This window comes from Myotis myotis, unplaced genomic scaffold, assembly GCF_014108235.1.
Source record: "Myotis myotis isolate mMyoMyo1 unplaced genomic scaffold, mMyoMyo1.p scaffold_m19_p_10, whole genome shotgun sequence".
NCBI lineage: Eukaryota > Metazoa > Chordata > Mammalia > Chiroptera > Vespertilionidae > Myotis > Myotis myotis.
In genome coordinates, this window is record NW_023416314.1 from 7,793,173 (window position 1) to 7,819,468 (window position 26,296).

The 26,296-nt window shown below is 37.0% G+C and overlaps 1 protein-coding gene across 3 annotated transcripts in view; it reads left to right on the forward strand.

The window, feature by feature from the left end:
* Window positions 1–26,296, forward strand: part of DYNC2H1 (dynein cytoplasmic 2 heavy chain 1) — a 300,856-nt gene that overhangs the window by 93,461 nt on the left and 181,099 nt on the right. For all 3 annotated transcript variants that reach the window (XM_036324418.1, XM_036324416.1, XM_036324417.1), the window contains exons 48-58: window positions 2,257–2,387; window positions 3,510–3,758; window positions 6,291–6,399; window positions 8,873–8,986; window positions 10,063–10,205; window positions 14,685–14,769; window positions 18,569–18,723; window positions 20,108–20,245; window positions 24,015–24,128; window positions 24,688–24,848; window positions 26,064–26,187. In XM_036324418.1, coding sequence (XP_036180311.1) covers window positions 2,257–2,387; window positions 3,510–3,758; window positions 6,291–6,399; window positions 8,873–8,986; window positions 10,063–10,205; window positions 14,685–14,769; window positions 18,569–18,723; window positions 20,108–20,245; window positions 24,015–24,128; window positions 24,688–24,848; window positions 26,064–26,187 — 1,523 coding nt within the window. The remainder of the gene's footprint in view (window positions 1–2,256; window positions 2,388–3,509; window positions 3,759–6,290; window positions 6,400–8,872; window positions 8,987–10,062; window positions 10,206–14,684; window positions 14,770–18,568; window positions 18,724–20,107; window positions 20,246–24,014; window positions 24,129–24,687; window positions 24,849–26,063; window positions 26,188–26,296) is intronic.

The following is a 26,296-nucleotide window of genomic DNA, read 5'->3' on the forward strand; positions in this document are numbered from 1 at the left end:
ATTCATTTTCAAAATTGCTGTAGCTAGCTGTGGCTAGTTTGGCTCACTGGATAGAGCATCAGTTGGGATGACGCTCCACCCAACTGAGCCATCTGGCCAGGGCAAAAGTTGACTATATTAAGTGAAGAAGAGGAGAAGGGCATCCCAGACAGGAAACAGAATATGTAAAGAACCCAAGGCTTGAGAAAGCTGGAGTATATAATGGGGCAGAGAGGGAGACAGAAGATTCAACCAGGGGTCCTCAAACTCTTTAAACAGGGGGCCAGTTCACTGTCCCTCAGACCGTTGGAGGGCCGGACTATAGTTTTAAAAAAACACACCTATAAACAAATTCCTGTGCACACTGCACATATCTTATTTTGAAGTAAAAAAACAAAATGGGAACAAATACAATATTTGTATTTGCATGTGGCCCGCGGGCCATAGTTTGAGGACCCCTGATTCAAGCAGTCAGTGCAACCAGATTGCAGAAGGCCTTGATTAGCAGAATCGTGTTTGTTTTGTGGGAATCTGTGATATTGGAGTGTTATGGACCAATCAGATTTTGTTTTGTGTGTGTTATTTTAGTAGCAGTGAGGATATAGTTGAGGGGGCAGAGACCTATGACAGGGATACAAGGGAAGGATGCTACTACCAGAGTCTAGGGGAGAAATGAGGAAGAGTAAAAATAAGGAGTTTAACTTTAGATGTGTGTTTGAATGTTTGCAAGCTTTTTGAGTGTCTTTTGGGAATTACCATAAATTTTATAGCTCTATAAAGGTAGGGATCATGTTTGTCTTAGTACTTATCTCTAACAAAACACAGTGTTTATATACAGGTGTGTGGTGAGTGTTTATTAATGAATGCATGAATTATATGTCTGTTAAGCAATTAGAAACATGGGACTAAACTGAAGCTGGGGAGACTTGCCTAGAGATAGTGGATGGGTTTTGGGTATGTAAGTAATTGATAATTTAAGCAACAGAATAGGCTTAAATTATTCAATAGGAATGTTTAGAATTAAAGGATAACAGTCTGAATTAGATCTGAGGGAAAATAAACATATAAGGGATAAACAGAAAACGGAAAAGAAGTTGTGATTTTGGCCCTGCCTGGTTTTGCTCAGTGGTTAGAGAGTTGGCTGGCAGACTGGAGGGTTGAGGGTTCGATTCTGTCAAGGACACATACCTTGGTTGTGGGTTCGCTTCCCCCCCCCCCCCCCCCCCCCGCCCCGACAGGGTGCATGTGGGAGGCAGCCAGTGGATGTGTCTCTTTCACATGGATCTCTCTCTGTTTCTCCCCTTCCCCACCCTCCCTTTCAGTCTCTCTAAAAATGGAAACAATATCCTTGGCTGAGGATTAAAAAAAAAAAAGTAGTGATTTTGACTTGATAAGTACATTCAATAAGAATGGCTCAGAAAAAAGCTGCACAAAAAAATGACCACAATAAAAGATTTGGACTTGGTGATTAGGATGGTATTATTGTTCCCAGATAAGAGTTTTAGTTTAGTGGTTTCTGAAGGTAGAAGATGATGTAAGAAAAATAATACGGTAATGTAAGAAATGTGATTGTGAAGGAGAGGAACACGAAGTACCTTGGGTCTAGGAAAGATTAAGCTGTGGTTGAGTTGGGCATGTGACAAGGAGGCTACCTTGTTTGCCTTGATGAACAGTTCCCAGAGGAATTGGGAGGGGAAATGTTCGATAGAGTGGTGAACAGATTTTTCTTGAATGGTAACAGGGACAGTGCTATAGACAAATTTCCGGGAAGTCTGTGGGATTTTTGTTTTCTAATTAAAATTTGGTTAATTTTAAAAATTCATTTTAGAAGTTAGAGCTATTAGCAGTATTGATCTATGTTCTTTTTCAAGGAGAGTTTTGAGATTATTTTATTTTATTGCGAATTTTATATTATTGTTATTCTATAAATTTCACGTGGAGATTCTGGAGAAAGAGAAGGAAAATGGGGCAGAGTAGAAGGGGAATAATAGGGAGAGTTGGGAGGGAGCCATTTTGGGGGGTAAGAGAAGAGGGATGCAAAGATAAAATAGGGATCCCATCAGTTAGTTTTCAGGTAGAGTGACCTAGCAGTTTAAGACCTTTTATCTTACTATCTCATTGGTCTTCCAAGGCACACTTCAAAATAATGTATCTCTGCCTTTTTGCATATGATCTTATTTGAACTAATTAACTTAAAAATAATTTAATGAGCAATGTACTTTACTGATGCGTCCATTTCAAATAACAAGCCTAAAACAATATCCTTTATTTCTACAGATAGTTTCTATGTTACATGGGGAGCCCGACATGATTCAGTAACAAGGGCTCCACCAGGACAACCATTGCCTCCACATGGAAAACCACTTGGAATTCTAAATTCTGCAGAACTCAAGGATGTTATTAAAAAGGTATAATATCAGTTATGAACTTGAATTTGGTTATTATTGTAGTCAATTTAAAAAAATATTTATTGAAAGATTTTGGAGTACAAGATTATAAAATATACAAAGCTGGTTATTTTGGAAAATGGTTCGTTGTGGCAGGTCTAACTACACGCGCATGTGCTTACACAGATAACATATAAAATCGCTAAGACACATGGTGTTGGAAATATGAATAAGGACTTATATTAATTGGTATATCGTCCTAGAGCAGTGGTGTCAGACTTTAGTGAGCATAAGAACTAGAAAATATACTGACTCCCGGGCCCCATCTCAAGGAAGCCTGATTCAGTAGGAGGGGCCCAAAGAATCTGAATTTCTAACAGGCTCGCAGGTGATGTTGATGCTGCTGGGTCACCGAACCTTTGAATGGCACTGTCCTTGGCAGTTTTGTTTTACGTTTAATTACAATAAAGAAGAAGAAACAGTATTACATATGATAGCTTTAAAAAATAATATTTATATTGGAAATTAGCCCGGATTGTATATCAAGAAAAGTTTTCAATGGTCTGGTGAATTGATTGCTTTGCCTGGAAAGGATGTTGCAAAGTTGAAAATGTTTACAGTTAAGTATGTGAGGTCTAGTTGTCCTCTCTCTCTCTCTTCACTGTGTCACATAGCTCCTGGCAGTGCATCCTTCCTGTGTGTGGGATTTTGACTCATCTTGAAGAACAAGAGTTCACATAGTATTTTTTAGGCACTTAGTTTCTGGAGTTTTAGGATTATTATACCTGATCTTGCACACTGATTTGATTTGATTTGTAACAACTGGTAAATTTAAGGTCTTTTGAAGTTTTTATAATGAACCTGACAGCTCACACTGCTTTTTACTAATTATAGCAATTGTGTCCAAGAGGAGGTGGTTACTGTGGACCCTTGAACTTGTGTGACATATAAGTTTTTCCTTAGAAAGTGCCGTAAAGCTGGATTATTGCATAAATAAAATGTAGAGTGTGAGAATACATATAGTCACTTAACTCCTTTTCTGGAGTGCCTTAAAAGTTAACATCTTAAGCTAGATATTAATATTTTTATTATGCAGTTGGGACTTATAGTAATTATAAATTTTTCTTTGTGATTTTTTAAAAGGGTCTTATTCATTATGGACGCGATAACCAGAATTTAGATATTTTACTTTTCCAAGAAGTCCTGGAGTATATGTCTCGGATAGACAGAGTGCTGAGCTTTCCCGGAGGTTCACTTCTGTTAGCAGGACGCAGTGGTGTAGGCCGTCGGACCATCACATCTTTAGTCAGTCATATGCATGGAGCAGTGCTGTTCTCCCCAAAGATTTCCAGAGGATATGAACTCAAACAGTTCAAAAATGATCTCAAACATGTGAGTTACAATCTTTTGCTTTATTTGATTTTCCCATGTTTATTAGAAAATCATATTATGGACAGATAGGAAAAATATTTCCTATTAGAATTTCAAACCCTCAGGTACCCCAGAATGGAACGTTAGATTGACATAAAAGAAATAAAAGGAGGAATTTATATGGGCTGTATGTGGGTACATGTAAGAATGACTTTCTATCTTTTGTCCACTTTCACCACTCTTGTTCAACATAGTACTGGAAGTCCTACCCACAGCAATCAGACAAGAAGAAAAAATAAAAGGCATCCAACTCAGAAAAGAGAAAGTAAAACTGACATTATTTGCAGTTCACATGATATTGTACTTAAACCTAAAGCCAACACCAGGAAACTACTAGACTTAGGTAATGAACTTGGCAAGGTAGCAAGATACAAAATCAACATCCACAAATTGATGACATTTTAAAAAAATATATTTTATTGATTTTTTTACAGAGAGGAGAGGAGAGGGATAGAGAGTTAGAAACATCGATGAGAGAGAAACATCGATCAGCTGCCTCCTGCACACTCCTTACTGGGGATTTGCCCGCAACCAAGGTACAGCCCTTGACCAGAATCGAACCTGGGACCCTTGAGTCTGCAGGCCGACGCTCTATCCACTGAGCCAAACCGTTTAGGGCTTGATGACATTTTGATACACCAATAATGAACTCTCTGAAAGGGAAACTAAAAAAACAACCTCATTTACCATTGCAACAAAAAAATAAGATACCTAGGAATAAACTTAACCAAGGAAGTAAAAGACCTGGACTTGGAGAATATTATACTAAGTGGAATAAGCTAATTTGAGAAAGACAAATATCACATGATCTCACTTATTTGTGGAATATAATGCACAAAATGAGTTGAATAACAAAATAAGACCCAAAGCCTGGAAGTATGGAACAGACTGACTTTGATGTGGGGTTGAGGAGATGAGAAGAGATAAACAAAAGAACTTATATACTTACTAGAGGCCCGGTGCACAACATTTGTGCACTCGGCGGCAGTGGGGAAATCCCTCAGGCTGGCCTGTGCCCTTTAGCAGTCTGGGAGCCCTCGAGGGATATCCGACTGACTAATGTTGCAGTTGGACATCCTTGTCACAGTTGGACATCCTTAGTGCTGCCGCAGAGGCGGGAGAGGCTCCCACCACCTTCACTGCGCTTGCCAGCCGTCAGCCCAGCTTGTGATTGAGCGGCGCTCCCCACTGGGAGCGCACTGACCACTAGGGGGCAGCTCCTGCATTGACCATCTGCCCCCTGGTGGTCAGTGCATATCATAGTGACCGGTTGTTCCACAGTTCGGTCGATTTGCATATTACCCTTTTATTATCTAGGATATGCATAGCCCACAGACACAGGCAATAGAGTGGTGAAGACCTGGGGGTGGGTTGCAACTGGGAGGAGGGGGGGGCAAAGGGAGGAAAATAGGAGACATCTGTAATACTATCAACAATAATTTATATCTATAGACATATAGATATGTCTGTAGATACAAAAGCCTAAGCAACCGTTATGACCGAACGACCAGAATGACCGGTCGACCAGTCGCCATGACACACATTGACCACCAGGGGGCAGATGCTCAATGCAAGAGCTGCCCCTTGGTGGTCAGTGTGCTTCCACAGCCAACCTCCCATGGCCAGCCAACCTCCCTCAGTCCCTCCCCACAGCCTGCATTTCTCCCATGATCCCTCCCCCTGTCCCTCCCCCCTTTCGGCAGGCACTGTCCGGCAGCCAGCAAGCCCTCTGGCCCTGTCCAGCAGTGGGAAGGGCCTGTCCGGCAGCTGGCAGGCCCCAGCTGGCCTGGCCCCAATCAGGACTGGGTGAGATGGCCCCAATAGGCCCTGATCGCCACCCAGGCCTAGGGTCCCCACCTGTGCACTGGCCTCTAATATATATGTAAAAGTCTAAGCAACTGGCTGACTGGCCGGTAGGTATGATGTTCATTGACCACAAGGCGGCAGATGCTCAACGCAAGAGCTGCCGAAGCGACAGCAACTTTGTAGAGTGTCCTCTCTCACTCTGGGACCCCTTGGAGGATGTTGGCCTGCTGGTTTTGGCCCAATCCCTGCAGGCCAGGCCGAGGGACCCCCACCTGCTGGAAGGACCCCGCTCACTCTGCAGACCACCTTTGAGCTGCGTTGTTGCCCCAGGTGTGGCCGGCTGGGGAGGGACTGTAGGAGGTTGGCTCCAGGGCGTGTCCGGCCCTTCTCACCCAGTTCCGCCCTGCCGGCCACCTTCTAATTAACTTCCTTTCAATGTGCATGAATCTGTTCACCGGGGCACTAGTATTACATAAAAGTAAAAAAAAAATTAAAATTTTCCCCAAATAGTATTTGTTCATGCGCTAGATTTACTTTCCTAACTGTATAGCTAACATTTGATTTTTAATTTTGTTTACGGATATACAAATAAAGAAAGAAATAATGTGACTAAGTTTAAAGACAGAATTAAAGTTTTTAAGTATTCCAAAAATATTTAATTGTCCCAAAACATTTTCTTTTGAGCAGGTGCTGAATCTCGCAGGCGTTGAAGCACAACAGGTGGTTTTACTTCTTGAGGATCACCAATTCGTGCATCCTGCATTTTTGGAGATGATCAATAGCCTTTTGTCTTCAGGTAAGTGGGTGGTTTCTATTCATAGAAAATAAAGTTATAATAATGTAAAAAATATGCCAGTAAAATTATCTTGTGCAAAATTATGTTTCAGAGAATTTTTGGCATAGCTTTTATTAAGATGACATGGGGTTAAACATGTTCAAAGCAGAATTGAGAAATTTCTGTAAAACCAAAAGATTGAAGAATTATATAAACATGATTCTTAACATTGAATATTGGTGAATATGCTGAAAAATTGGCCCTCTTACTCACTTTTGGTTGGTCTGTGATCTATTATAACCCCTTGAGAAATTTATGAACCAGTACTGACTTATTTAAAAAATGTACCATACCTTTGATATAGCAATTTTTTTTATCTGTAGAAATTTAATCTACAAAAATAAAATAACTAGTATGTAAGGAAATATGTAATATAATTTACAGTAAAATATTTGTAGAACCTCACTGTCCATCTTTAGTGGATATGGTATGGCCTTAATATGGACATGTGAATACAGATAATATGGGATCTAATTTTTCTCAAATCATGGTATACTCCTGTGTTCTCTGGAACCACCTGATCTTTTTGATAGTTTCTTGGGAAGGATACATGCAATTTCTCACATTTTTTATTTTTCAGAATCTCTTTATAATGAATAATTATGTTCACAGCATTGGTATGTGGTAGCTTAGTTTTAAACTTGGACCAAGAGTTTCAACTGCATAGGTTCTTCCATTATGGGGACCCAAGGACAAAGTTAAATGGTGCTCATGTTTCACTCAGTTATTAATAAATACTTGTTTTATATCATGCGAGGTAGGCTTTGAATAATGTAGTTTTTTCTTTAGAATTTAACAGATTTGATTGAAAGAAAATACCTTTAATTTATAATATGAAGTATCTGCTAGTATACTTTAGTGTCCAAATGAGAAGGATAGACCAGGAAGCTAGTTAGACAAGCGGTAGTTCAATTTCTGTTAAAAGAATTGAGGGGTAATGGCACAGTGGAAGTGGTAGGTTTGAATGTTTGTGGTCTTTTTATAGAATAGCCTCTTTATTTTTAAGGTGCATATTCTTATTCTTACATATTGCTTAAGTCGTCACTAGATGGAGACCTTGTTCATTTTGTCTGAGATGAAATAGTAGACCAGCCTTACTTTTTTCTTTTTCTTTGTGAAAGCAAACATCCAGATAAACATTAATTCAGTAATTATTTTGCCAACATTTTTGGCAAAAAATGTATTTGAAAACTACTTCCAGAGAGAGTACTCATTAGGCCTTTGTCTCTCTTTTTATTTCAAATTCTTATTCCCCATTGTGTATAATATATAAGCAGAGCCAGCTTTTTTTTGCTAAACTTAAGGAATCAAAAGTATTTTTGTATGGCTGCAGTTTAGAGAAAGACATGAAATAGGTACATGTATGCATGAGTTTGAATATGTGCAAGCTTGCAGAATGGTGAGTGGTCTGGTACCTCTGAGTTGAGCCTAAAGAAAAGTAGAAATCAAACCATGATGAGCCCTACATGAATGCAGTGCTTTGGATGTATAGCAAAAGAATTTTTACTTAATTTTATAGGTTCTTGTGAACTATAAGTATATTAGTTTAACAAATATTTATTAAACACCCATTATGTGCCAGACCCAGTGCTAAATACTGCATTAATAGGAGACCTGGTTCAGGCCCTCTATCAAATGCTTGTAGTCTTAACTTTCATTTGCCATTCATCAATCTTTTGGCTAGTAGCAGTTTGTGGATTAGTTCTTCTGATACTGAGTACAAGTTTATTTATCCATCCATTCACTTATTTATTTATTTACCTAACAAATATTTGTGTTCCTAATACTTTGCTAAGAGTGCCCTACCGTTAATATTGAATGTGATCAAATATTTGTCCTCTGGGAATTCAGGATCTAATTGGCAGGGTAGGGAAGTAATTTGTTTATTATTAAAGGGTGTGATAAATGCTAACCAGTGATATGTTTGGATATTATGTGAAAGAGAAAAGAGTCCTTTACTTAGCATAGGGTTTGTAAGGAAAGGTTCGTGGGAATAGCAGTTGACAAAGTAATATCTTGAAAGATAAACACTAATTTTGGGGGAAGATAGGGAGCAGAGGAAAACTGTAGGTTTATATTCCAGAAAGAGGGAGCATTTCATTATATTTATGGGCCACGAAGAAGTTTATTGAGGCTGGAACACAAGGTCCTGTGGAGGAGTGTTGAAAAAGAACCTAGAAAGCCAGATACATGGATTGATCATGAACTGTCTTGAATGGTTTGCTTAGGAATTTGAATTTTATCAAATGAAGGCAGCAGATGTAGATTTGTGAGTAATATTGAAATGATAAGGTTTGTGTATTTTTGGAAACAAAGATTGAATAGGGGCAGATTATTTAATACAAAATTAGAAAAAGCATTGTGTATGGAAAATGTATTCTTGATTTAGTGTAATGCAACTAAAATTCAAAAGAAATGTAATTGTCTGTTGTAGGTGAAGTTCCCGGACTCTATACCCTTGAAGAGTTAGAGCCCTTGCTGTTGCCTCTTAAAGATCAGGCTTCACAGGATGGATTTTTTGGACCAACCTTCAATTACTTCACATATAGTAAGTGACATCTAAATGATTAATCAATTCAAACTCTGGTTCATGTGAAATAAATATTCATTTAATCTACTTTATTTTCTATAGATTACAAAGGTCTCTTAAATATTGGGTCCAGTTAGTAATTTATACTTTTTTCTTTTTTTGTGGAGCTTTTAGAAAAAAACAATTAATATAGCTTAAAGGCTAACCTATAATAAAAATATTTTAGCACAATTTTAGCAAAAGGAAAGAATGAAAGTTTGGTAATGTACATTGCTGCCTTTATTTTCATGTGGTAAAATTAGTGCTTGTACTTCCTATCTTAGAGAATTAATGAAGTATTTCGTTTGTGCCAGACTCTATAGATTTTTTAAACTTAATAACCTGCTATTATTACAAGGAATAGGTTTATGTGTACTATATATATCTAAAATTGAATACGTAAAAATAAAGGTAATAATACCACCCACATATTACTATTATATTTGCCTTCTTTATTTTTCTAAAAGAACCTTTAATATTGATGAAATAGGAAAAGTTGTTCAAGAGCTACCCTTCTTTCCCTCTCCTTCAAGTTTAGAAGGCAGTTCTACCACATCTTTAAGAAACATCATCCCAGTGCTATTTTAAACTGTTTCAGCACATAGAAAATTTAGGAAAGTATCCAAATTTCTTTTTTGAAAGGAAAATAACATTGATATTGAAACAGGGAAAATATGTATTTTAAAATAAAACCAGATATCAATTTTGCTAGTGAATATTGAAACAAAAATGTCTGATAGAAAAATTATAAAATAGAATCCAGTATCACATTTGATAAATAACATACAAAACAGCAATATAGTATCTTCTTCATGAATATCCTTCTGGATATTTTTTGTTAGTATGCACACACACATACACACACACACAAGTATTTCTTAACCAAAATAAAAATCATACTCTAATGCTGTTTCATAGCTTGTGCTTTTTAAATAAATAGCTCCTAGTATTCTATTTCAGAAATGTTAAATTCGTAAAACCAGACCATATGTTGGTTTCCCCAATTATTGTTGCTGTAATATTCCATAATTATAATTTTCTTATATATTTTTTAGGAATTCAGCAAAACTTGCATATTGTCTTGATAATGGATTCTGCAAATTTAAACTTCACAATAAACTGTGAGAGTAATCCAGCATTGCATAAGAAATGCCAGGTATTGTGGATGGAAGGTTGGTCAGATAGCAGCATGAAGAAAGTAAGTTTAACATTTAAATATGGATATAAAAAAATATAAGCCTATTTTTTTTAAGTTACTGATTTTCACAACTTTCCTTTGGTTTCCTTAATTGTAGCCCTGAACATCTCTTGTATGTCTGAAGATAACACTATTTTCTTCATATGATAGTTCAGTTGAGTCTAAAATTTTGGGTTGAAGATTATATTCTTAAAGACCACACGGATGTCTGTTGTACTTTAAAAAATTTTACTAGCCTATCATAGACTAGCTTATAATAAAAACATCATAGTAATGATATTAGCAATTTTTAAATAAAATAATTTTTTGAAAAAAAATCTATCATTGCTATGCTATTTGCGTTTAATATGAAATGTCAAACACCCAAAATGCAAGGTTAATAAGGCTGGATATATGAATCTAGAGTTCAGGGGAAAGGTCAGGCATACAGATAAAAATTGGGGAATTATCAGATATAGGTGGTATCTAAAGCTATGAGATTGAATGATGTCACCCAAGGACTGAATGTTCACAAAAGAGGAAATAGTCCAAGGACTGAACCCTGGGGTACTTAAACATTAAGAAGTTGATATGATGAGGAGGAACCAGCCAAGGAAACTGAGAAGGAGCTACTAGAGAATACGTGGAAAACCAGGAGAGTGTGAAGACAATCGAAGCCTGGAAGCCAAGTGAAGATAACATTTCAAAGGAGTAAGAAAGGATTAACTATGACTCATGAAAATAGATGAGGCCTGAAAATTGGGTGTAATAACATGGAGGTCATTGATGATTTTGATAAAGCAGTTTTAATTAGTAGTAGAAAAAGCCATATTGGAATACATTTCAGAAAGAATAAGAAGAGAGGATTAGAGACACTGAATATGGTTATTTCTTTTAACCAATTATGTTGTATAGAGAGAAATGGATCAGTAACTGGAGGAAGTGGGGGTTTTTTTTTGTTTTGTTTTAAGATGGTACAAATTATATAGCCTGTTTATATGCAAAAATTATGTTACAGGAAAGACAGGAAAAATTTGCTAGAGCAATGTCATTGATAGTGGACAGCATATGAGTCCAGGGCACAGATGAAAAGATTAAGGATTGGTCTTTGCTTGGAGAATGAAAATGTCATCCATAATAACAGGAAAGAAAGCAGAGTACAAGGGCAAAGGTCCAAGGGTAGGTGCAGTTTGGGGAAGTTTTGGACGCTCTTTTGATTGTTTTTATTTTCTCAGTGAAATAGGAAGAATGATTATTAGTTGAGAGAAAAGTTGAAGGAACAGATTCTGGAGTCTTGAAGTTATGTTCGAGGATAAATAAAATAGCAGTTCAGAAGAGTAAAAAAGTGAAAGGTTTAGGATAATATGTAGGTAGCACTAAGGGTTCTCTAGAGGTTAGTGATCATGGAGATCAACTGAGGCCAATCAGCATTGTTGTGTGTTTTTCTCTAGTCACATGAGCACTCATAAGTGCAGACCTCCAATAAGGTGTGACTATCATTTAACCAGGATTGGGGCTTTGCTACTTGTGTATAACAAAGCAAGTGAAGGCCAAGGGATTTGAGAAATTATAATGAGAAGATAGTGAATGACAGTATAAAGATGGTCAAATTAATGGATTGGAGGAGTCCATGGGGTCTAAGGATTATTGACATTGTGAAGGGAATGAGCTGGGAAGATAAGAGTGTAGTGGAGGAAGAGTGGGACGTTTGAAAGTGAGATTGTGGAATGATTTTGGTTATTTTTAATGACAAGGTCTTGATATGACCATTTGGGGTGCAGGTGATGGGCTGAGAACAAGATAGTGGATAAGAAAACAGAGAGCAGTTCAAGGAATTAAGAGGTGAGGGTGTTAATAGGAGATCGTAGGGTTAATAACCCATTCAATTTTTAGAAAGTGCTATTGTTATCTCCAGGAGGAAAAGTGGAGGCAAAAGGGAATATAGGAGAATTTGGGCAGAACAACTTTGCTAATGTAGGATACTGTTCATGAATAGACCATTTTTTCCCCTTGGCTTTTATTCAGATATAATTCTAATATATTAAAGCCCAGGGTTGTAACGACTGATCACGACCGAAGGCTGACCAACCTGGAAATCCTTCAGTAAGTGCTGGGTTGCTATGGCAACCCAGCACTGACTGCCCTGCTGCAGCCTGGTGACCTAGCACTGACTGTCCAGGGGGCTGAGACCCAGAGAGAGAGGCAAGGTCTGATCCGCAGCCTCAGTGGCAACTGTTGATCAATACTTGCCTCACTCTTTCTCTCCCTCTTTCTTTCTGGGCTTTGCCAGAGGCCAGGCCTTTCTTTCTCTCCCAGCCTCTGGCAGGGGCTGCTGTTCAGCCCCACCTCTCTGATCAAGCCCAGTGATAGGCCTGGAGATGCTGACTGGCATAGGAACCGACCAATTAGAACCAATTGTGGGTTCTGTGAAGAACCAATGGCTGTCTACGAGGTGGAGCTTTTGATGCTGACTGGTATAGGACACGACCAATCAGAACCAAATCTGGGTGCTGTGGGGAGCCAATGGCTGCCTAGGAGACAGAACTTTTGACGCTGACTGGCATTGAAACCGACTAATCAGAACCAAATCTGGGTGCTGTAGAGAGCCAATGCCTGCCTAGGAGGAGGAGCTTTTGACACTGATTGGCATAGAAACTGACCAATCAGAACCAAATAGGCCAGCAGAGGAGGGCAGTTGGGGGCAATCAGGCAGGCAGGCAGAGGCAGTTAGGGCCAACCAGGCCGGCAGGGGAGGGCAGTTAGGGGCGATCAGGCAGGCAGGCAGATGAGCAGTTAGGAGCCAGTGGTCCCAGATTGTGAGAGAGATGTCTGACTGCCGGTTTAGGACATCATGTGGGATCGGGCCTGAACCGGCAGTCGGACATCCCCCAAGGGGTCCGCAATTAGAGAGGGTGCAGGCTGAGCTGAGGGAACCCCCCCACTTCATGCATGAATTTCGTGCACCGGGCCTCTAGTTGACAAATAAAAACTGTATATATTTAAGGTGTACAACATGATGCTTTGATATATGTGTGTGTTGTGAAATGTTTGCCACAAACTAACATAAGGAATAGATTTATTTAAAGAAAGCAAGTTTCAAAGAAACATTTTCATTTGTTTAAAAGTGTAAATTTAAAATATTCTCACAGAGGTTTAAGCGTTTTGTCAGAATCAGTGAAGCTGTTTGAGAAAATAATTCTCTGGCTTGGGAGTCATGGCCCTTTTAAGCCCTCCATTAGTTCAGGAATCTTTTGGCTTACATTTTATTCAGCCCGAGAAATTCAGAAAATGATTTTTGACCTAGTTACGTGAATTACTTATGTTTTCTCTTGGTATCAATGTTAACAATTAGGCAAAAGAAGTTGAAGCTTTTTGGCCTAATTTTAAAACTTCATAGTTCTATTGCTTTATTTTTTTCCAGGAAACTAAGAGTTTTTATATATTTTAAAATAGTAATAATGTTATAAGATTGTTGAGTGTTTCCTTCCACGACTCACGTGGAGTAGGGTTCGGTATCTGAAAGAGGAGCCGCACAGCAAATGAGAGAAAAAGACACGAGATAATTTTGCAATATTGGGGGACCAGGCGGCAAGTCCCGAAGGACTTCTCCCTGTACTCAGGCCTCACCAAGCTTTTATTCATCTGGGATGCACCCATAGCATAGCCCTAGGCAGGTGACCCCCTGCAACAGGCAGACTAGCCCATCAGCAAGGATTTACATAATAATAAATGGGGGAGTAGTTTCAGCTACCACTGTCTGGACAAACAGAGGTGGCGTCTAGCTCGGGCTTCAAAGGCACCCAGCCTTCGGGGGGGGGTTTCGGGGAGTGCTCTGTCTATGCTTATCAGATAGTGAAGGCAATAAACAGTTTCCCACATAAGATTACCATACTTTATGTAGTAATAATGATCTGTTTATGAGGTTTTTATTTTCTTATTTGTGATAGTAGTATAAACCTAGTTATAACTAGGCAATAGTTTTTAGCATTATCACTTATTAAATTGTTTTCATATACTTTTAGTTATTTCTTATTCAAGAAAGAAAAAGGACCCTTAGGATCGCTTTATGCCATGAAGGCATTTTGTTATTTTTATGCCACATATTTTAATTATTATGCGATTTAAAATGGCATTTGTGATTATTTTCTAATTTAATCTAAATTGTGATTTTCTTCATTTCAGTCTAATTGTCTTTGAAGTGAGATATTGGAGCTTTTCTTAAGTGTCATTTTTTTCAATCAATTAATGGTTGATATGTGTGAAATCTTGTCTAGGAAATCATGTCTTCTAAAGATGTATATATTTTGATTTTTTTCTTTTAGTCTGGAAAAAATCCTAGAAGAAAAGTGCAATTGATACTGCTGTTTGTGTGTGCATTGTGTATGTGTGTATGTGCATGTGTGTGTATCTGTGTTGAAGGTTTTTAACCTCTGATAATTGCATTTATTAAAATTTTTTCATACTGAATTGAGGTTTACAGAAATGCTCTTCAATTTTTAGATACCTGAAATGTTATTCAATGAAACAGGTAGTGAAGAAAAATATGGTGAAAAAAAAAGAAAAGAAGATAAGAAAAAATATTCAGGTACTTTTAATGAAATTGATTTTAAATCATTTATATTTCTTAAATGGCCATCTAATGTTACAGATCCATTAAAGATTCACAATGATTATGAATTTGAATGATACTAAGCTAACAAGGTTATATCTCTTTTGATCAAAACTAAACTTTAAAGCCCTGTTTGTTTTTAAATAAATATTTTTGTAATTTCATGTAGGACCTAACAGAATATCTGTTGTTTGAATTTAAGAAACTTATAATTATACTAGAGGCCCAGTGCATGAATTCATGCATGGGTGGGGTCCCTAGGCCTGGCCGGTGATAGAAGCCTATTGGGGGGCCAGCCGGCCCTGGGGGGAGGGACCCCAGGAGGTTGCCTAGCCAGGGGCTGGGGGGTTGGGGTGTGGGGAGGGGCTGCAGGAGGTTGGCTGTGGGAGCGCACTGACCACCAGGGGGCAACTGCTGCATTGAGCGTCTGCCCCTGGTGGTCAGTGCACATCATAGTGACTGGTCAACTGGTCGTAACAGTCATTTAGACTTATATATATATAGATATTTGACTCCAGTGATCTGAACACCTTCTTATTGCTTAGAGTATTTCGTTAGAAGCCTAAACTTTTTTTCAGTAAATCTTTATTGTTGAAAGTATTATATATGTCTCTTTTTTCTCCCTGTTGCCCCTTCCAATCCCCTCCCCACCAAGCCTTCACCATCCTATTATCTGTGTCTATGGGTTATGCATATATGCATATGAGTTTATTGGTTGATCTCTCCCACTCCTCCACCCACCCCTGCATTCCCTATGAGGTTTGACAATCTTTTAGATGTTACTATGTCTCTGGGTCTATTTTTGTCCATCAGTTTATGTTGTTCATTATATTCCACATATGAGTGAGATCATGTGATATTTATCTTTCTCTGACTGGCTTATTTCACTTAGTATGATGCTCTTCAGTTCCACCCATACTGTTGCAAATGATAAGAGTTCTTTCTTTTTTACAGCTGTGTAGTATTCCATTGTATAGATATATCACAGCCTTTTAATCATCCATTCAGCTGCTGATGGGCACTTAGATTATTTCCAAAAACAATCTAAACCAGTGGTTCTCAACCTTGGCTGCACATTAGAATCACCTGGGAATCTTTTTAAAATCCTGATTTCTGGGCCTCATCCTCCGGAAATTCTGTTTCTTTGTTATGGGGTGGGGCCACAACATTAGTCGTTTTGATTTGCATCTCTTGGATGATTAGTGGCTTTGAGCATGTTTTCATATGTCTCTTGGCCTTTCTTCTGTCTTCTTTTTTTAAAAAATATATTTTATTGATTTTTTACAGAGAGGAAGGGAGAAGGATAGAGAGTTAGAAACATCGATGAGAGAGAACCACCTATCAGCTGCCTCCTGCACACCCCCTACTGGGGATGTGCCTGCAACCAAGGTACATGCCCTTGACTGGAATCGAACCTGGGACCCGTCAGTCCCCAGGCCGACGCTCTATCCAGTGAGCCAAACCAGCTAGGGCTTTCTTCTGTCATCTTTCGAAAAGTATCTATTTAGATCCATTGCCCATTTTTTGATTGGGTTGTTTATCTTCCTTTTGTTAAGTTGTATGAGTTCCCTTCCCCTAGGAGCAGTATCAGTGAAGAATTTGCTTTGGCATATGTCTGAGATTTTGCTGCCTGTGGATTCCTCTAGTATTTTTATGGTTTCCCGTTTTATGTTTAAATCCTTTATCCATTTTGAGTTTGTTTTTGTGTATGGTGTAAGTTGGTGGACTAGTTTCATTTTTTTTGCATGTATCTGTCCAATTTTCCCAACACCATTTATTGAGGTGACTGTCTTGACTCCATTGTATGTTCATGCCTCCTTTGTCAAATATTAATTGAGCATAGTGGTTTCGGTCGATTTCTGGGTTCTCTATTCTATTCCATTGATCTATATGTCTGTTCTTGTGACAGGCTGTTTTGAGAACAGTGGCTTTGTAATACAGCTTGATATCTGGTATTGAGATCCCACCTACTTTGTTCTTCTTTCTCAGGATTGTTGCAGCTATTCGGGGTCATTTTTTTATTCCAGATGAATTTTTGGAAAGTTTGTTCTAGGTCTGTGAAATATGCCGTTGGTATTTTAATGGGGAGTGCGTTGAATCTATAGATTGCTTTGGGTAGTATGGACATTTTGATGATGTTGATTCTACCAATCCATGAACATGGTATGTTCTTCCATCTGTTTATGTCTTCCTCTATCTCTTTTTTTCAGTGTCCTGTAGTTTTCTGCGTATAGGTCTTTTACCTCCTTAGTTAGGTTTATTCCTAGGTATCTTAATTTTTTTGGTGCAGTGGTAAATGGGATTACTTTTTTAGTCTCTCTTTCTGTAAGTTCACTATTGGTGTATAGAAATGCCGTAGATTTCTTGGTGTTAATTTTGTATCCTGCTACATTGCCGAATTCATTTATTAAGTCTAATAATTTTTTGATGGAGTCTTTAGGGTTTTCAGTGTACAATATCATGTCATCTGTGAATAAGGACTCTAATGCAATGGTTTGCAACCTTCTGGCCCTTTAAATACAGTTCCTCATATTGTGACCCCAACCATAAAATTATTTTTGTTGCTACTTCATAACTGTAATGTTGCTACTGTTATGAATTGTAATGTAAATATCTGATATGCAGCATGGTCTTAGGTGACCCCTGTGAGAGGGTCGTTCGACTGCCAAAGGGGTCGCGACCCACAGGTTGAGAACCGCTGGTAATGTTTCAAATAAATTTCTTATCTCTGATTCATTTATCTCTTCAGGAGAATTCTCTTGTTCTTTCATTTGGGGGTTGTTTCTTTGTCACCTCATTTTGGCTGTCTGTTTGGGTTTGTGACTATTTATTAGGTAGATCCTCTATACCTCTCAATCTCTAGTTCAGGACAGTGTCAAATGCTGTTTCTGGCTAATTCGATCAGGCAAAGACTCAAAGCCTCCAGAGACCGGCTCTGCCTACAGACTGATAGGATTTTGATTTGAATTGCCCCCAGGTAATTGTCCTCAGTGGTGAGAGTTTTTCTTCAACAGGATGGAGCAGTTGCTTCTTCCTGGAGGCTAATTGTTATTTTCAGTCTCTTTAGTGGCCTCAGGGCAAGGTGTTTTCCAATAGGGTGAGGTCAAGTGTCTCCCCTCCCCGCCCCCACCAGCAGGGCAAATGTTTGTGTGGGAAAGGTGTTCTCTGTTCCATGAGGTGATGACTCAGTACAGGAAACTGGTCATCTCTGCCTTCTGAGCTCTAACCTGTGAGTCCCCAATTGTGGTGTCTGCTCTCATAGCTCCAGTCCACCCTGCCCTCCCTCTGCCTAAGCACAAGGTGAGTGGCTCCACAGGGAATTTTGTGCGTTTTAAGAGGGTGCCTGAATTTTCAGTTGTTGCTCCCTGGCAGGCAGCAGCCCCACTGCTTTTCACAGCCAGATGTTATGTGGGTACCCTTCTCAATTTTAGTGCTCTCTGCTGGGGGGCCCAGCTTGGTGATTAGATCCCAGAGTTCTCAGTGGCATCCTCCACAGCTGAAATATCTCTCCAGAACTTCAGCTGTTGTCTATGGGTGCCCAACCAGCCCTTTCACCCTTCTGCCACTCCTACCAGTCTCTATGCAGTCTCTATTTTTGGTTCTTGGGTATCAGGATTCTCTTCTGCGAGTCTTCAGTTGATTATTCATGAAGTTTTTCTGTATTTTAGTTTTAATTTCAGTCTATTCCTGGGAGCATGTCCATGCAGCCTGTTTTCTCTAATTCTTAATGGATCATGCATATATTAAGTAATTTTTGTTTTCTATCTCTTTCTAGTTGATCCTGATTTTTTAAAATCATTTTTATTAATCCACGAATCTTGTAAAGCATATGGTGCTACACCAAGCCGATATATGACCTTCTTACATGTATATTCTGCCATTAGTAGCAGCAAGAAAAAGGAATTATTAAAAAGGCAAAGTCATTTACAGGTATAATATTGGTAATCTTGAATTATCTATAAGAACAACAATCCTTGTTTTCTGTGGTATATATTTAATATAAGTAAACATTTTACTATATTAAATGCCTTGTTTGTATTGCCCACTAAATTGTAGTAATGTTTTTATATTTTTTGATTCAATAATTATTCCTCTTCTTAACTATATGGTATTTTTGTGGTATTATAGCTTATGTTGCTGTCATTAAAAGTCCCTATCACATGAAAGCATTTTAAAAAATTCTGAAGTACCTATTATTGATTAAAACATAGCCATGATTATGCTTTATAATAAACATTCAAGTTATATTTTATATAAAACATTCTAGCCATGTCACTCAGTGCTTCCTGAATATTTTCCTCTTTTATAATTTTAGAGTTTAAGCAAAATGTGGCATTAAAATGCCAGCTTCAGAAGTTGTCAGCATTTTCTTTTTAAAGTTTTAGCTTCTCTTTGTTAGTGTAATAAACTAGAATTTATCTTAATTTATAGTATCTTTATCCATTTTTCTAATGATTAATTTTTATTTATTTTAAGCCACTAACTGTACATGCTTTGAGAGGGTTAATTTCTTGATTTAGTTCTCTAGACTTCTGTGGATAAATCACTTAAGCTTGCTGAGTTGCAGCTTAGTTGGGTCAGTGGTTGTTGTGTGTGTGTGTATTAGATAAAGGATATATTTAAAGAACCAGTACAATGACTGTCCTCTATATTGGGGATTAATAAATATTGGTTACATTCCTTTTTTGCCATTACTATCTGCCTAAATTTTCTGACAAACACCCAAGTAATAGAAAAGAGGTAATATTTTTCATGTCTATTCCTTGGATTGTTCATGGGCAGTAGGATACCATAATTGCCAGGCCAGAGTCAAATGATCACCCAAAGAATTGGCAAGGATTTTGAAGAATAACCCACCAGAACCACATGTGAGGCAATGTCTTATAAAAAATATAGGTATTAGACAGACAAGTCCAAATGTTCAGTATACAAAAAATGGCCCATGAATTCTTTTACCACCATCTATGAGACTGAAAATGGGAAAGATTTGCTGAATTTTTTCTTGCTTTCTATTTTCTTTCTCATCTACTACAGTAGATAAAAACCTCGTGCTTAAACTATCAAATATGTGTTGATCTGTTTAGCTTTATTGTGATGCTTTAAGAATCTGTTTTTTAAGCCTCTTTGGAGTCTTTTACTATATCTTAATGGTTATACAATTGAATAAATCAGTATAATTTGCCATTTAAAAAAAATTAAGTTTACTTGTGAATGTTTTATATGTGCACATTTGCATTTTTGCTTGAGATTATAGGCTGTGTGTGTCTGAAATTTCTTTTAAAAAATATTGCCAATCAATATTTTATTAATATAGGCTGGTGTATCTAAACTAAATGAAGCTAAAGCTCTTGTGGATGAACTGAACAGAAAAGCTGGAGAACAAAGTGTGTTACTTAAAACTAAGCAAGATGAGGCGGATGCTGCCCTTCAGGAGATCACAGTATCAATGCAGGTGATGTCCAGAGAGCAGAGGGATGCAAGCAATAGAGAGCCAATTCATACCTGATTGTTCATCAGTGTGAGAAATAACCTTTTTACTTAAGTGACTTGAAAACACTGCTTGTCTATGCTGAGTCTGACTACTATTATTGTGTACTTGAGCTTTTGTAAAAGAACATGGTATTTTCACATTGTTTTAAATGTTAACTATTTTCTCCTCAATTCATCATATAATAATTTATCTATAACCCATAAATGTAAAAATATAAACATTTTAAATTTGTATAGATTTGCCTATGAGCAATTTTATTTGTTTACCCTCTGCTAGTTAAGTTGATATTTTATTTTTACAAAAATTGTTTTCTCTTTCTCTCTCTCTCTCTCTCTCTCTCTCTCTCTCTCTCTCTCTCATCAATGAACATATCCTTAGGTGAGTATTTTTTTAAAAAAGCTATCTTCGTTAGGCTTCATGGGTTTTCCCTGTCTTTATATTCTCAGTATTTATAAAATAAGTCTTTATTCATTCTATTTATATTTTCATGATCTTTTAATATTTTAATTGTATTCCCTTTTGTCATTGCCTTTCTTTGTTAAACCCTTTCAAATATTTCTTTTACTTTTTTTTTTCATTCCTTTACAACCATCTACACAAATATTTCTTTTTTTGTCCAGGTATTCTTTTATGTCTTCATATCCTCTCATGATGCTCTCGTACATTACCTTTTTGGTTCCTCCTTTCTTTTCAATCCTCACCTGAGGGCATATTGATTTTTACTGAGAGAGAGGGAGAGAGAGAGAGAGAGAGAGAGAGAGAGAGAGAGAGAGAGAGAGAGAGAGAGAGAGAAAGAGAAAGAAAGAAACACACTGATTGGTTGCCTTCCTTCCTTCCTTATGTACCCCGACCTGGGATTGAACCCGCAACCTAGGTACGTGCTCTGAGTGGTAATTGAGCTGCAACATTTTGGTGTACAGGATGACACTTCAACCAACTGACCCACTAGCCAGGGCACACTCAAAGCTATTTTAACTCTTGATCCTTTGAAGTGAACTGTTTTTTCTCTCCCTTGAAATCTTTTAGATCTTTGTTTTCCTTGCTCTGAAAGTTATGACTCTGCCTTGGTTTAGGTTTATTTTCATTCAATGTATCAGATACCATGTGGGTTCTATCCACCTGGAAATGTATGGGTAATTTCCTTAAATTATTTTCGTGATAATTCCTTTTCCTTCATTTCTCTGTTCTTGCTTTTTAGAATATTTATTATTTTGTCTTGGAGCTTCCTGGTCTAGCTCTGTAATTTTCTTGTTTTCTAACCTATTTTCTTCTCTATAGTTTTGCTTTAATTTCCTCAACTTTATTTTCTAATTCTCCTACTGAATTTTTCATTTCTGCTGTCATATTATTTTTCAGGAATTTTTTTTTTAAATCTCTTAATGTTCCCTTTTGGGAGTGTTCTTTTTTTTTTGTTTGTTTCAGTGTAGCAGTATCTCTAACTTAGCTCTCAGAGGATATTTTATGATATTTCCTTTTTCTCAAATATAGTATATTTTATTTTGTCTTCTCACTATTCACAAAAGGGGCTTCCTTTTTGTCTGGTCATCTTCATTGGAAATCTGAATATGGGAAGGGGACTTACATATTGTGAGTTCTAAAAGAGGGTTGTCTGGACTGATTCGAATGACATAATGAAAGGGATAGTTCACCTGATAGGTCAAAATAGATTCATTGGCATATGGGAAATTTTTAACATTTCCAGATAATTGATGGTTATGTACATATTCAGTGTTTCCAAGATAATTTTGAGTCCCTGACCTGGTAAGTGATGTATCAGAAAATCAAATGTAATTTTCATATTGTAAAACTTTTTTCTGAAGGCAGTTTAGGACCAAATTAATATAAATATTTATTTAAAGCAGCAGACAATTTTGATTATGAAAAACATCTGTCAAATACCTCTTAACTTCAAAGAGTGATTTGAAATATGGAAAAAGTAAAGGCTAAGTAAGGATAATAGTAATTGTGTATTTATAAAATGAAAATATTCAACACTATGGTGTCTGTGTTCTCTCAGACTAGTGAACAAGAGTGATATACATTGACTGCTGTAATACTCTTTTCTCTGGGATACTCTAAAAAGAGGTTTTTCTAAGACTGTTGCTAGTTGTATTGGCTGACAGAAGAATAAGTGTGTATGTCATATTATAAGTTAAATAATTTTGCTTAATTGTAAATAGCAGACATTTCTGTTTATTATTTTATTTTTTTTTAAAAAAGAGAGACAGCTTAAATACCAAACTGTGCAACTTCTAAAGTTGGTGGCATGAGGCATGTACAAATTAAATATTATAGGAACTCAGAGTAAGGGTAACTTCCATTTGGAAGAGAAATTTAATAAAAGAAGGAACACATCAGCTGGGCCTTTAAAGAAGATTTTGATTGTGGAGATAAAGAAAATACTTTTCCTGTTTAGGAATGGTAGCAGATACAAAGGGAGAGGTGCTTGTGGAAAGTAGAAAATTCGATTGAGCTGATGATGTGTAAGGTACCTGAAGAAAAGAGTGGGATATAGGAAAAGTTGGTTGGTTCAGTGATTCTCAATTTTGATTAGAGATTGGAACCACCTTGGAAGCCTTTAAAAATATCTGTGGCCTAGCTGCATCCAGAATAAGTAAATCAACATACTTGGCAATAGGACACCAGGCATTAATTTTTAAGCTCCCTGAATGATTATAATATGTTTGAGAACCACTGTTGTAAGGACTTTTGATAGGTTTCTTGATTAATTTCCTCTTTGGTTTTTCTATTATTATAAAAAAAACAAATACAAACATTCATAGTATTCAAGCATTTTTATGTATGTAGGACCCTTGATTTTGCTTTCAGGAGCAAGCAAATAATTCGTGTCTTATTTATATACTAGAGGCCTGGTGCTTGGATTCATGGAGTGGTGGGGTCCCTAGGCCTGGCCTGCGGGGATCAGCCGAAAGTGGCAGTCCGACATCCCCTGAGGGGTCCCGGATTGTGAGAGGGCACAGGCCAGGCTGAGAGGGCCTCTAGTATGCATATAAGATCTGTGGTTAATCTCTTCCCGCACTCCCTCCTCCGCTCTTTCTCTGAGATTCATCAGTGTGTTCCATGTTTCCATGCCTGTGCAGTGTGCATCTGCCCCCTGGTGATCATGCGCGTCAGAGCTACTGCTCGAACGGTTGGAAACTTAGCATATTAGCCATATATATATATAAAATTTAGTGTCCTTTGAATTTTTACTAATTTTGTTCATATATTTGTCATCAAATTATTGTCATGATTTCAATTAATTTTTCTCTAAAATAAAGTATAGAAACTTCTAATATACTGTAGTCTTTAAGAATTATTAGTCTCTACTGTTAGAATTATAGAAGACTTCATTTTTAGTTCCTCATTTATGAAATTAGCATAATAGTACTAACCTCTCTGGGTGGTTTTTTTTTTTTTTGCAAGTGTTAAATGTGTATTATAATCATTTTCTAATTCATGTATTTCTGCCTTGTTTGGTTTATATATAATAAGCATTTAGTGCTTTGCTGTCCAAAAAAATTAAAACATATAAAGCATAGGAACTTCCTGATAGTAAATAGAGTATATTGTATCATTGGTTTTCCAGGCTCTTTAGAAATTCTGATGTCAAATTAGAAAATCATTTAATAGAAAATGTCATTTTGAAAAAACTTATATTTTAGGTATCATGCTTTTAAATTTCGAGTGCATTAAAATTTGTGGGGATTCCATTTAAATATTTCTGTAGGATGCAAGTGAGCAAAAGACAGAACTTGAAAAACTGAAGCACAGAATAGCAGAGGAAGTTGTTAAAATTGAAGAAAGAAAAAACAAAATTGATGATGAATTAAAAGAGGTACAGGTAAGACTAATTTTTGACTATCAATTGTATATAGGAGTTTAAACATTATTTGCTGAAGTTATTTTCTAATAGCATCAAATGTGGCTGTAACTCGAATATTATTTGTAAAAGAAGCAGGAAGGGAATTCTCCCAGGAGAATTAAGAAAATTAATTGATGGTAATAAAAAAAATAATCTGTTTCCTGTGAATCATGTTGTTTTGACTGTGGAGGAAAAAACTGTGTTGTAGGTAAATTAAGACAAACTCTTAGGCTCCTTTTCTGGAGATTTGACTAAATTAACTAAATAGTCTTAGAATATAAAGAGCTTTGAAACTGGCAACTTGTCTCAAAACAAATTAGATCTTTCAGATGAGAGTGATGCTGTTATGGCAAGGACTCTTACTTTCTTGACTTGAACATTTTGTACTTTATGTTTTAAAGCATTTTGATATTGGAAGAGAAAGCATGTTTAACTAGAGTCATTTTATTGAAATGACAAATATGCAATGATTTGTAATGAGCTAACAGTTTTTTTATGTATATGTTTTGAAGTTGAAAATGCCCTTTATGTCTTTTAGCCTCTAGTGTATGAAGCGAAACTAGCAGTTGGAAACATTAAGCCAGAATCTCTTTCAGAAATTCGCTCACTGCGTATGCCCCCTGATGTCATCAGAGACATTCTTGAAGGAGTTTTAAGGTTGATGGGTATCTTTGATACATCTTGGGTAAGCATGAAAAGGTAAGTTTTTGAATTTGTGAAAAATGTTATTTCATCAATGAATTACACATTCCTTTATATTTTAAAATATTTGTTATTTTGTTTCTCACACTGAACTTCATCTAATTATCTGGTTTCACACTTTGCTCTGATATCTCAAGATACTCTATGTAACAATATATCAAGATCTACGTTTTTCTTTCTCCATAAGTAGTTGTTAAAAGTGTCAAAAGAGGAGAACAGGAAAGCCTTAAAATCTTTTAAGAATGTCTCAAAAGATATGATCATTTATTTGGTACTCACATCGTGTTTACTGACATTTACTGATGAAGAAAATATAGTCACTAGCCCAGAGAGTTTGGCACTCTTGGTGTAGTCAGAGAGAGTGAAAGCTCCATAAATAACACAAGAAAAATGTATACTAGGAAAGACTTGAGTCTTTTTGTTTTTTAAAAAAATATTTTTATTGATTTCAGAGAGAAAGAGAGAGGGAGGGAGGGAGGGTGGGAGGGAGGGAGGGAGAGAGAGAGAGAGAGAGAGAGAGAGAGAGAGAGAGAGAGAGAGAGAGAGAGAGAAACATCAATGAATGGAATCACCAGTCGGCTGCCTCTTGTATGCCCATACTGGGAATTGAGCCCACAACCTGGGCATGTGCCCTGACTGGGAATTGAACCGTGACCTCCTGGTTCATAGGTTGACACAACCACTGAGCCACGCTGTCCAAGCTACTAGGAAAGACTGAGTCTTAACTAAATAGGCAACAATGCAGCTTCAGGTTTTATACTATAGCAGTGTTGTTATGGTATTCAGTTACATTTTAGGATTTAGATTGGTAGTAAAGTCCTTTTCTATCTGGAGTTGGGAGAGGAGATTTAGGTTCAGAGAACACTTTAAATATCTTAGAAAGCAGAAAAATTTCTTGCATATCCTAGAACATATGAGTACCAAGTAGTTCACATAAAGGGATGTAGGTAGAATAACAGGATTGTAATTTCTTATTTCATTGCTACAGGTTATTCACAGAATATTAGGAAATTTGTTGTGCAGCTTTTTGTAGTTCCTCCTTGTTTATAAAAAATGTGGATAGTCCATTTAAAGCTTACATACTTCAGTCCCCTATTTTTTGTTAGCTAATAGATTACAATTATTACATACGCTATTTTGTTAAATTGATATTTTTGTAAGAACTAGCAAATTTTATTTAACCTCATTTAAAATAATATGCTTTAATTTTAGCTTCCTCGCAAAAAGAGGTGTGAGAGAAGACATAGCAACTTTTGATGCACGAAATATTCCAAAGGAAATAAGAGACAGTGTTGAAGAACTTCTTCATAAAAATAAAGGATCTTTTGATCCAAAGGTAATTTTTTTAAAGTTATGCCATAAATTCCTTTTCAGTGCTTTATAATATCCTGCAAATTAAAAAGTGATGACATTATCAATTGCTTAGATTGTCTAATAACTAAAAG